Source organism: Peromyscus leucopus, chromosome 22 (assembly GCF_004664715.2).
Source record: "Peromyscus leucopus breed LL Stock chromosome 22, UCI_PerLeu_2.1, whole genome shotgun sequence".
NCBI classification, from domain to species: domain Eukaryota; kingdom Metazoa; phylum Chordata; class Mammalia; order Rodentia; family Cricetidae; genus Peromyscus; species Peromyscus leucopus.
The window spans coordinates 35029486-35042327 of NC_051081.1; the positions used below are offsets into that span (position 1 = coordinate 35029486).

Here is a 12842-nt window from a genome sequence, read left to right on the forward strand (position 1 = left end):
TGGTGGGTATTTAAAGAATTTCAAAACATTTTTTGTCACTTGCTACTGTTTTCTTCCTTTCAGCTCAGTATGAGTAGGTCATTAATTACTGTAGCACGAATCTCAAAAGTCCTTATTAATAAAATCAAACCTGAGGCCAGTTATTGGGGTGAATGCTGGAAGATCAGAAAGGCAGAACAAGCCACAGCTTCCTCACTTTGCCAATTCCTCAGCTGATCCTGTTTCCTCAGACTGGATGCCTTTCAGATGAACTGTGCTGCTCCAAAGCCTAAGAACTTAACTAGCCAAATGCTTCTAGTTTCTAGTCTTCACACCTTATATATCTTTCTGCTTTCTGCCACCACTCCCTGGGATTAAAGGTTCACTTTCTGGGATTAAAGGCATGAGTCACCATGCTTGGCTGTATCCTTGAACACACAGAGATCCAGGTAGATCTCTGCCTCTTGGAATGCTAGGATTAAAGGCATGTACTACCACTGCCTATCCTCTATGTTTAATATTGTGGCTGCTCTGTTCTCTGACCCCAGATAAGTTTATTAGCGTGCACAATATTTTGGGGAACACAATACCACCACAAATTACCTCCAACTATGAAGTGTGGAGCTGGCCATTCCCAGGCTGCCAGCACGTTGGAGGCTGAGGCCGGTCTGTCTCAAAGAGTTCAATGAGTGCTTGTTCTGTTTCCCCCTTTGTGGTCAATAGTGAATTTCAATCTGTACTTTTGCTACTATTCAGGTTTGTCCTTTATTTGAAGTGTAGTGATATTAAGATGCTTCAATCAATTCTTGACTGTTTGTTTCAGGGACACAGCAGGCCAAGAGCGATTTCACACCATCACAACCTCCTACTACAGAGGAGCAATGGGCATCATGCTAGTGTATGACATCACCAATGGCAAAAGTTTTGAGAACATCAGCAAGTGGCTTAGAAACATAGATGAGGTAAGACCTGGGAAGTGCTAAACCTTCCCTCCTTCGCCAGCTGAGTAGTTGATCTTCAAACTTCGTTCAGTAGTTCTGTAGATAATAAGAACTACCGGTGGTAATTGTTTTTCACTAAATTGAATTGAATGATTTAAAAATTTTAAGTTATGGAAACGTTATATTGGTTCTTGACATTTTGACATGTTTACATATAAAGACAGTAAATCTAGCCAAAAGGAAGTAGTACTAAATGCATGTGAAGTTAACAGTTTTTTGTAAGCTGAACTTATATATCAAAGCTCATCTATTTCATTGCTACAGCTTTGAGACTTCCTGTTGGAATTGTTATTCATGCCATATTGCTGTCCTCTAACATTTACATTTTACTAGGACTTTGGAGGGATACATGAAGCAGAGTAACTACTTGGCTATAAAAATACTCAGGGAAGGGCGCTTTAGACTAAAGATGTTAGTTACCCTTAGCCCAGTTCTTGGAGGCTTGATCTCATGTTACTTCTCTAAAACACGGAGATATTTGTGTGAGGTGTGTAGATGAATGTTTGGTATAGACGGGGCTATGCTTGTCAGGGCACACAGGTAGGGTCAGAAGACAACCTTCTTCACCTTTACACGGCTCTCAGGGACCCGGTTCATGGTAACAGGCTGACACAGCAAGCTTCGATTCTTTTCTTTTGTCTTTTGTCTTTTTTTAGTTTTTCGAGACTGGCTATCTCTGTGTAACCTTGGCTGTCCTGGAACTCAAAGATCCACTTGCCTCTACTTCCCAAGTACTGGGATTAAAGGCGTGCGCCACCACTGCCCAGCTCACAGCAAGCATCTTGATTCATTGAATCATCTCATTGGCTTGAAGCTCTGTGTGTGATTTACGAGTATTGTCTGTTTTGTGGATGGTCTTGTCAGTGTCTTTTGACTCATCTCAGACTGGTCTCGAACTTTTAATCCTCCTGCCTCTTGCAGCTTCCTGTGTGGCAGGCAAGCAGTCTACCAACTGAGCTACCCAGTCCTTTTCACTCTTCTGCATCCTTGTAAGGCAGGAAAGAAAAGTGAGGTCACCTAATGGGACATGGTTTGAGAAAGCTGCCCCATATCCCAGTCTGGTTGAAGTTCTGCCAAGTGACTGCCAACATAGTTTACTGTGTGGGTTCCCTACAGAGAGAGACTCTTCTGTATAAAGACATTCCAATAAGGGTTTTAAAATGGTAGTGACCTGTGCTTAAAGTCTTGGCATATGTGAGATGTCAAGTATGGCCTTCCTCCTTTCCTAGATACTAGCTTGTCATTTTCTGGAAATTTTATGACTTAAACTTCCTTTACAATGAAAATGTGTCTTAGTTCCCTGTTAGTGCTGTGGTTTTACCTTACCAGTCTGTAATCCTCCTATCCAGTGTGTCTCAGAAGTCACCCTGTGATGCCATTTACAGAAAAAGGGGGTGGAAACAGGTGGCAGGTCCCTTAGAACAAAGTAATTTAAAAACCATCAAAAAACCCCAGGCATGGTGATGCATGCCTTTAATCCCAGCACTTGGGAAGCAGAAGCAGGCAGATCTGTGAGTTTGAGGCTCCCAAAGCTACACAGTGAGACTTTGTTTTTTTTTAAGCCACAAATCAAATGTCTAGTGGTTGTTAGATGTGACTCTTGAAATCATGTCCACAGTTGGCTATGCACAGTTCCTTCCCCAAGTGCCTCATTTTCTACTAACTTCTGTGCCTCAGTGTATGCTCACAATCTCTTAGTAACTTCAGCTGTTTCACACTGACTTGTCCTGGGATTCTCTATTTTTAAACAATGATTTTTACTTATAGGAATGCACCTGTATGAGTAAATACCATGTGTGGGTACCCACTGACTCCAGAAGAGATTATCAGATACCCTGAAGCTAGAGTTACAGGTGGTTGTTGTGACTGAGCTGGTGTGGGTGCTGGGAACGGAACTTGTGTTCTCAGGAAGAACATCAAGTGCTCTTAGCTGCTGAACCCCCTCTCCAGCCCAAAGATGAGAGAAGCTCTTTTGCCAGGTTATGCTGAAATTCTTTACCGCAGTGAAATTAATGCTGCCACTTGGTTGCACGAAAGTTTTGGTTTAGGTTTTTGATTGTTTGGTTTTGATTTGAGTTTTTAAGTCAGGGTCTCACATAGCCTAGGCTAGCCTCAACTCTGTGACCTTAAATCCTTGATTCTTTCATCTCTGCCTCCCAAGTGCTAGGATTACAGGCATACTCCACCATTCTTTTTTTTTAGACTTAGGTGTATGCATGTTTTGCCTACACATTTGTATGTGTGCCGTTTGCGTGCCTGGTGCCGTGGAAGTCAACAGAGGCCCTCAGGTATCCTGGCCCTAGAGTTACAGGTGTGTGTGTGTGTGTGTGTGTGTGTGTGTGTGTGTGTGTGTGTGCCACCATGTGAATGCTGGGAATCAACCTGGCTCCTCCGCAAGAGCAACAGTGCTCTTGACTGCTGAGCCAGCTCTCCTACCCTGACTTAGATTTAATTTAATGAGTGAAGAATTTTTAAAATTTTTTAAGTATGCAGTGTCCTGCCTGCATGCCAGAAGAGGGCACCAGATCTCATTATAGGTGGTTGTGAGCCACCCTGTGGGTGCTGAGAATTGAACTCAGAACCTCTGGAAGAGCAGTCAGTGCTCTTAACCTCTGAGCCATCTCTCCAGCCTGAATGAAGAATTTTTTATACCATTTGATTTGTAAAAATGGGGGGGGGTATTGCTGAGAAGTGAGTGTCAGCAATTTTTTAGGTACTTTTCTTCTTAGCTTTGCTATAGATAATTCTTCTTCTAAGAGGGATGGTAGTTAGGAAGGAAGGAGGCCTGAGCTGAGGTCAATAACTGCAAAGGTTTCCCACACCGATAGGAATATGTTTACTAACTAAGCAGTGTGTCCCTGCTAGGTATTGCCACTGTTGTTCATTTCTGTAGCATACAAGCGCACAGCAGGCACAGGCTCTCTCTTTCCCATGCATGGATCTGTGTCCTTGCACTTACATGCATGCCACACGCACAGACACGTGGAAAAGGACATGAGTTTAAGAAACATACAGTCATGTTCAGAGAATAGTAAGTCATAATTCACGTCACAATTTTATCCCGTTTCAGCATGCCAACGAAGATGTGGAGAGAATGTTACTAGGAAACAAGTGTGACATGGACGATAAGAGAGTTGTACCTAAAGGCAAAGGAGAGCAGGTAAGAGGAACTGTGGAGGGGATGGCGCTCCTCTGCCGTGGTTGTGGTGCCGCCGTGCACTGGGTGGCTCCCCCGGGTCTTCCAGAAAGGGCTCTTTGGAAGCAGCGGTCACTTACCCCGTGAGCATCCTTTCCACTGCACGGGTAACATGGGGGCAGAGCCCCATCCGTGCCTCCAGTGTCTCAGCTCCGAGAGCTGTCCGGAAGGAAGAGCACATCAGTGACTGGGTTGTTGTTTGCATCTGAGAACGTAACGAAACGTGTCAGTTATTAAGATTCTGGGTTTGATAACTAAAAGACCATGGCAGGCAGAAATTGGGTATATCACACCGAGCTCTTAATGTAAGGACACCGTACCTGATTCAGACTATCTGAAATGAACTCTTGCGGTGGAGAGGGTTGTTTCATTATCTACCTCTCTTGTTAAGGTCTTGACCTGTTAAAATGATCAGGGTTGTGTGTTCTAGTTGACACCACTACCTTCAGAGGAAATGATTATTCCCTCTGACATGTTAGTGCCACCAGTTGGCAGCCCATATTTGGCAGTTGCATAACATTATTTTGCTTCTATTTTAGATCGCAAGGGAGCATGGTATTAGGTTTTTTGAGACTAGTGCAAAAGCAAATATAAACATCGAAAAGGCGTTCCTTACATTAGCTGAAGACATCCTCCGAAAGGTAAGTTCCCTTATGCAGTGACACTTTTGAATTATTTTGTCTTGGTGGTGGTAGGAGTCTTTTTTGTTCTTGTTTTTGTTTGTGCCAGGATCCTGCGGCTCTTGTTTCTCCTGTCTTAGCCTTCTGGATGCTGGGGTCACTCCACAACCTCCTGTTCTTTGTCTCCTACATACTGTGTTCACATAGAAGGTGTGGGTTTGGGTGCTGTAATTCCTAAAAGATCACCCAGTATCAATATCTCATCCTCCAGAATGAAGGAACTTGGAGCTAGATGTCTAGAAAACCCGTGGAACCTGAAGGAGGTAGTCAGTGGTAGCTGTTGGTGTCCACTGTCTGCTCCCCTGAAACTCCTTGTGTCTGGTGTGTGATGTTGGTGATGAGCCCTGCAAAAAGAAGGGGAATTGGGGCTGAGGGTGTAGATCAGTGGTTCTCAACCTGTGGGTCATGACCCCTTTGGGAACCCTCTGTCCAAAAATATTTACATTACAATTCATAATAGTAGCAAAACTGCAGTTGTGAAGTAGCAATGAAAAGAATTTGGCCTGGGCAGACGTCTCCATGACGGGTAAGGTGACCTGCTGACGTCCCACGCGATCTAAGTCAGAAGCTCATTTTTTAGTAAAAGGGGGACCTGTAGGGCCCTGGCCCCCATTTTGGGTAACTGTTGCCTTGCTTGCTGACCTTGACCTTGATATCCTCCCTATGATAATTCCCTGCCAGTTCCACCCTCCTGAATGCTTAAGGGAAGTTCCTTGTTTGTGTATCCTGCATAATGGGCGTTAACAGCTTAGATGCAAGACTGTAAAACATCAGTAGCGAACTTCTCTGCCCTCCAGGGTTCTCCCATTGTGCAGTAAGCCTGTATTTAAGACCTCTTCCCTCCTTCAATAAACAGCATTCGGCAATAAATAAATAAATAAACAAACAAACAAATAAATAAATAAATAAATAAATAAGAAAAAAGGATTTTATGGTTGGGGTCACCACAGCATGAGGAACTGTTTTAAAGGGTCGCAGCGTTAGGAAGATTGAGAAGCATGAGTGTAGATCATTTGTAGAATGATTGATTGCCTAGTATGTGGGAGGCCCTAAGTTCAGTCTCTGGTATTCAGAGAGTGAGAGAAGATGAGTGTAGGTAAGTATACGAAGGCTATTCATAGTGTATTGAGTGGTGGAAAGCAGGTTAGAGCCAAGCGCAATGGCACCTGTCTAATCCCAGGAAGATGAAGCAAGTTGATCACATGTTGAGGCCAGCCTGGGCTATAAAGACGGATCCTGTCTCAAATTTTTTTTAAAAAAAAATCAAATGAAAGATAATGGTTTCATTTTAAAAGATTATATGATACACTACTTCTGCTAGGAGAATATGCAGTATATTATATTCTATGCAGCATGTTGTGTAATACTTGATAAAAATGAGATGAGACTAAAAAAAAAAGATTATATGATACCAAACAGATAGATGTATTTCATATAGCAAAGGTTACATATATCAAAGGAAGATCTGAAAAGGTAGGTTTTTAAGAAAATCCTTTTTTTTTTTTAAAAAAAAAAAAAAAAAAGATTTATTTATTTTGTATATAGCATGTATGACCAGAAGAGGACGCCAGATCTCATTATGATGGTTGTGAGCCATGTGGTTGCTGGGAATTGAACTCAGGACCTCTGGAAGAGCAGTCAGTGTTCTTAACCTCTGAGCCATCTCTCCAGCCCCAAGAAAATTCTTTAAATTACGCAAACGTTTTAAAGTGCTGCTTTTGTTTTGTTTCTTAAGCATTGATTGTTTGGCCTGGAAAACAGCTCAGTGTCAGAGCACATCTTTGGCATGCTCGAGGCTCAGGGTCCTGTGCTGTCTAAGTTTGCATAGTCCAGGCCAGCCAGAGATAGGCAGTAAGATATCCTATCTCATAAGAGAAAGAAAATTACAGCTCTTTCATACATGGAAATGCCATGGAAACCTACTTTGTAAGCTAATCTGTTTAAAAGATGAAAGAGAATGTTTGAAAGCCAAGTGCATTTGGGTAACTGAGGCAGAATTTCATAGTGAGTTCAAATCTAGCCTGTATATCACAGTGAGATCCTTTCCTAAAAACAAAAATCAAAAAAGTGCTGAGCATAACGGCGCACGCTTTTAATCCCAGTACTTGGGAGGCAGAGGCAGGTGGATCAGTGAAAGGCCAACCTGGTCTACAGGGCAAGCCAGGACTACACACATAGTGAGACCCTGTCTCAAAATCATCATCATCTCCCCACGTTTAAAGAATTTCTTGTTAACTCTTCTCTTGGTTAGTGCCAGGTTAAAGTCTGCTTCATAAACTGAATTCATATTGTGACTCTCCAGCGTTTTACCAAGAGACGCTCCTTTGTCGAGATCTACACAAATCTCATTAAGTTAGAGAAAGCCTGACTGTGAGCTGTAGTGAGTAAACCTCAGTCCCACTTACCCCGGGGAGCCACAAGTCCCCAGAGAAAGGGAGGGACTCCTACTCAGCTGTGTTTCCTTGGTGTGGGCCTATCTGAGCCGCCTCTCTACTTTCTGTCTATCTCCCTTTTAAGTTGTTCCATGAAGCTGAGTTCTCAGGCACACCTTAGCTTTTAAAGTTCTATAGTGATACTCTAAGAAACATGTGCAGGATGTTGGAGAAATGCAGAATAATAGAAAGGAGAAAGCCCACCCCTAAGAGTTAGACCGTTAACATTTTGGTGTGTCCTTGGAGCTTCTTCTAAGTCTTGTCCACCCAAACTGTGTAACTGCATTTCGTCCCCTCCCTTCCACTTACTCAGGATTGAGATTGCCTTTTTGTTTGGTTGCTTTTTGAAACAGGTTTCTCTGTGTAGCCCTGACTTTCCTGGAACTTGCTCTGAAGACCAGGCTGGCTTCGAACTCAAAGATCCACCTGCCTCTGCCTCCTGAGTGCTGGGATTAAAGGCATGTGCACCACCACCGGCCCACAAAGGTTACCTCTTTTAAAGCACCAGTTAATGCAGACCTGTCTGAAAAGGCAAACAACTGAACAGAAAAAGGCTCTTGGTGTCTCTAATGTTAGACATGACCTAGCATTGCTTTTTGTGAGTTGTAAATATTTTTTATATGGAGGGGACAGGATTTGCATGAGATCTACAGCGCATTGTGGAGCTCAGAGACAACATGTAGGAGTCAGCTCTATCCTATTGTATGGTCCCAAAGAGTAAACTCAGTCATCAGGCTTAGAAACACCTGCCTTCCAAGACAAAACAAAACACAGGCCAGGCGGTAGTGGTGCACGCCTTTAATCCCAGCACTCGGGAGGCTGAGCCAAGTGGATCTCTGTGAGTTTGAGGCCAGCCTGGTGTACAGAGCGAGATCCAGGAAAGCTACACAGAGAAACCCGGTCTCAGAAAACAACAACAAAAACACAGGTCTTGTTGTGTAGTCCAGGCTGACCTAGAATTCTTCATTTTCTGTCTTCTGGGATTACCAGCATGTGCTACCACGCCTGGCTTAATGATGCTAAGTACTAAGTACTCCCGTGACAAACCCGCTCAGAAGAGTTAGGCAGGGATGGTTTGAGACGCTTTAGTAAGTGTTGCCAGGAGATGTCTGTCACACGCCACCTAAAGGACAACCAGAAACAGTTTCCAAGTGGAGACTCTGGGTGGGTGGGGGAGGGCGGCGAGCCCCTCCTGTGACCGTGCCTGCCTTTTGTTGTATAGCTGACATTGATGATTCTCCCGTGGAGTCTGTCGTCCATGCCAGTGGTTCCTCACGGTTGCCTCCTTGTGTTGTTGCAGACCCCTGTAAAAGAACCCAACAGTGAAAACGTAGACATCAGCAGTGGAGGAGGCGTGACGGGCTGGAAGAGCAAATGCTGCTGAGCTCTCTCCTGTCCATCTGTCGCCATCCACCATCCGTTTCTCCTCTTGCTGCAAAATAAAACACTCTGTCCATTTTTAACTCTAAACAGATCTTTTTGTTCCTCATCTTAACTATTCAGTCCACCTATTTTATTTGTTCTTTCATCTGTGACTGCTTGCGGACTATTATAATTTTCTTCAAACAAAAAAAAAATGTATAGAAAATCATGTCTGTGACTTCCTTTTCAGATGTATTGCTCAGCTCACCACTGCACTTCGGTTGTATTATAGTCCAGTTCTTATCAACATTCAACTAGAGCAATCATTTCAACTCTATTCTGCAAAATTGTATAAGAATAAAAGTTAGAATTAACAATTTTATTTTGTACAACAGTGGGATTTTCTGTCATGAATAATGTGCTTGAGTCCCTATAATCTATAAGATGTGATAGCAAAGAAACAAAAGCCAGGAAGCACTCATTTTCGCCTTGAATCTGTCCGTGGGGTTAATTTTGTCCTGTGCCTTATGTGGAAAGGAACTTCTTCGGTTCTTCTTTTTTTGTTTGGAAGCATGTGCAGGAGACATTTCATCCAACATCAGCCCGTTCAGATGCTCGCGGTTTGCTCGGCTGTAACTTTCACAGTAGTTAACTGAGGACAAAGGGTGAGGCAGAAGTGATACTTGATTTGCAGTCTCGTTTCCAGTGGCCTTGACATTGAAACCGATTCCTGCCACCAGGTCCCTCGGCCACTCTGTCCCTGCGTCTCATCTTTCTGCATGCTGCTTTGTTTGCCCACTGCTCCTGGTCTGAGTTATTTAAAGATGAAAGGTTTGTCGAGTTGAACATACAGCACTGATTTACCTTGCTAAGTAAACGGAAAGATAAATTCTAACTGCCTACTATCAGATGTCAGTTAATCGGTGTCGGCCCTCATTTACCCTCCTGAAACCTGTCCCGCTGTCTGCCTTCTGTTCCTCCCCTCCCCCTTGCCCTCCCTGTCTGTCCATTGAGTTTATGAAATGGAAGAGTTAATTGCATGCACTAGTGTTTGGAGGGTGTTGTGGTTTGTCTTTCTAATTAGGTATATATCCTATTCACTTTCCTAGAATAAACTTCTTAACCTGAATTTGAGTAGTCTCCACTCTGACAACTCCTCCGGCAGGCAGTTTGGTAGCCCAGGAAAGACTGGTTCTGAAATAAACGTAAAGAACACGAAGGAGGAGTGGATCTTAGTGACGTTTGCCAAATGTATTGAGATTTGGCCTCTGAAGAACACTTCAGCGTTAAGTTGTCTTTACTGTAAGATTTAGAAATACATTATAATATTATTAATGTCCCATCTTTACATCCTCTTGGAAAACTTGTATTACCCTGGATTTTTAAAGAATACAAAGGACAGCGAAAGACTTCTCCTGTAAAGCTGAGATCTCTGGCGTTCTGACCCTCGCCCCTCTTCCTCTTTCTAGTCCGGCTTCATTGCTTCTCATTAGGACAGGGTAGGCTAAGTAAGTCCCCTATGCTGCTGGCATCCTAAGATGATACCTTTGTGGAAATAATTGTGAATAGCATGATTCATTTCGAGCAGAGGCTGAGTTTAGGACAGCAGCTTCCATTGAAAAGATTTCTGTGACACGCATTTTAATGACCTCTTGGCTCACACAAACAATATAGGGACATATCTGCTAAGAGAACCCATGCATTTTTCAGATAGTGCCCTAAAGACAATTTTATATGCCTCACTGGTGGCTCTTAGTTTTTTTTCCTCCCTCACTTGACTTTATCATTGTTTACTAGTAAAAAGCAACATTGCCAAATAATCCCGGATTTTCCACTCTGAAGAATGCAATGTCTACGCTTTTGAAGTTGTAGGTTAAACCTGCTGTCTTTGGTCCTCGCTGTTTGTGTTCTTCCCTCTCTCTGGAATGTGGCAGTTGCCGCTTCACTTTAAACCTCTTTAATTCTTGATTCAGTGACTTAAGGTTTGGAGCTACACACTGGGATTTTGGCTAACAGACTGACAGTTTTGTTTGCATAATTATAATCGGCATTGTACAGAGAAAGGATATGGCTACCTTTTGTTAAATCTGCACTTTCTGAATATCAAAAAAAAAAAAAAGGGAAATGGAGTATAAATCAACTTTTGTATAATCTGTTTGAAACCTGAGTTTTCTTTGCTTACTCTTAGGGCTTTGTCCCCTTTCTGTAAGTCTCTTGGGATCTTGTGTAGACGCTGTTCTCATCAAACACCAACAGTTCAGTCCATTCTCTGGTACTAGCTACAAATTCGGTTTCATACTTAACAATTTAAATAAACTGAAATATTTCTAGATGGTCTACTTCTGTTCATATAAAAACAAAACTTGATTTCCAACTGTGTGGTTTGGTTTTCATTTCTTTTTGGATTGGAGGGTTGCTTCTGAAAACAGTACATGAGGGCATCCTGTTAAGCGTGGTAAAGATAGAAGGGAAGTCATTTTGTCAGCGTACAGAAAATAGAAGGCGCTTGGGAGAACTGTGTAGCAAACTATTTTAAACCCGCAAGGAGCTCTGGGACATGAATCGGAATCATCCTGGTGACAGGATGACTGCCCTGGTCCTCTCCGGCTCACGCTCTTCACTGTGCCAAGGGCCAAGTGAACCGAGGATGACCATGGGCACCCAGGTAGGCTCTCAGGATGCCTGAGGACGGTGCAGCCGTGTTTAGATGGTGACTGTCCTCTTTCTTGAAAACTCTTTTTCCAGCCCCATGAGCCAGGGCTTGGGGCTTGGCCTTTCGTATTGACAAAAGCGGTGTTCAACCCCATGTTAAGGCCTGGTCAGTAAAGGAGTGTGGCTGCTCGTCTCTGCTGAAGAATCACGCAGAGGTGTTTCATGTGTAGTTTCTAAGAGTCATCTGAGTGTTTTCAATGCTGCCCTCTTCCTGACCCCAGCATACTCCTGTTGATGTTGAGGGTGAAGCCTGTGGTTTGTCCCTTTGAAACTGGTGTGGCAAAAAAGAATAAGGTTTCTGTCCATAAACTCACTGTCTCAGCAGAAGTAATCTGATAGCTGCCACCTCTAAGGTGCAGGCAAAAGGATCACGAGTTCAAGGCTAGCCTCATTTTTATAGCAAGTTTAGGGCAGCCTGGGCTATATAAGACTCTGTCAAAAAGTAATTGTTGCTGGGTGGTGGTGGTGCACGCCTTTGATGCCAGTGCTTGGGAAGCAGAGGCAGGCGGATCTCTTGAGTTTGGGGCCAGCCTGGTCTACAAAAGTGAGTGCCAGGACAGCCAGGACTCTTACTCAGAGTAAGCCCTGTCTTGGGGGCGGAGAAACGACCTCTCCACCCCACTCCCAAAAGACACACACAACAACAAACCTATCCATGAGCTTTGGATAAGGAAAATGGATTGTTGCATGGCAGAGAAAGTTGGGTGGAACCTGCCTAGAACGGTAGCAGAGGGCGTTGGGTTAGTGAAGAGGGTCTTGTGAACCTACTTGGGTGTAGGATCCTCCAGTGCCTGTCACCCTGTTTTATTGGGGTCTGTTGTTTTGTCTAAGTCATTTCGTGACAGAAAGGAAAGCTGTGGTTTTCCAAGAGCCTTTTTCGAGAAAGGGTTTTCCTGTAAAGTTCTGGCTGTCCTGGATCTCACTCTGTAGTCCAGGCTGGCCTTGAACTCAAGAGATCCACCTGCCTCTGTCTCCTAAGTGCTGGAATTAAAGACGTGTGCCACCATGCCCGGCCTTCAAGAGTCTTAATGGGTTTCTGAAGCCACCAACAGAAAGTTGGTAGTGGCCAGGACACTAGCACTAGTAAAAAATGGCCCCAAAAGGTAAAGGGATGTGGTTCATGCCAGCTTCTTAGGTGGACTAGGGGGTTTGTAACTGACTAGTAGTCCAGTGTGACCTGTAGGGGAGCTAGAGATGCGTGCAAGAGTGCTTTGCTGGAGTAAGGGGCGGGGTTTCTAGCCATCGTCCAAAGGAGGCCATGTCCACTTGTAGTTATTTTAAATCGGTGCAGTTAGCTAAGGAAGGGAAGTAGTGCGAGACTGAGGAACTCTTCACCATAGAGCAGCCGCCCTGTGACAGTGCCCCCAGTCACAGTCCCATTGTTTGCCTGTCACTCACTGGATGCCAGGGAGACAGGGATGACTAAAGCAGCCAGTGACATTTCTACAAGACCCCGAAATGGTGACGTTTATAGTTAACG

The 12842-nt window shown here is 43.8% G+C and overlaps 1 protein-coding gene across 2 annotated transcripts in view; it reads left to right on the forward strand.

Annotated features, from left to right (window-relative positions):
• The window catches only part of Rab10 (RAB10, member RAS oncogene family), a 54570-nt gene extending 43546 nt beyond the window's left edge, over window positions 1-11024 (forward strand). For both annotated transcript variants that reach the window (XM_037198076.1, XM_028874204.2), the window contains exons 3-6: window positions 803-941; window positions 4051-4140; window positions 4716-4817; window positions 8589-11024. In XM_037198076.1, coding sequence (XP_037053971.1) covers window positions 803-941; window positions 4051-4140; window positions 4716-4817; window positions 8589-8672 — 415 coding nt within the window. In that variant the 3' untranslated portion in view covers window positions 8673-11024. The remainder of the gene's footprint in view (window positions 1-802; window positions 942-4050; window positions 4141-4715; window positions 4818-8588) is intronic.
• The last annotated feature ends 1818 nt before the right edge of the window (window positions 11025-12842 follow it).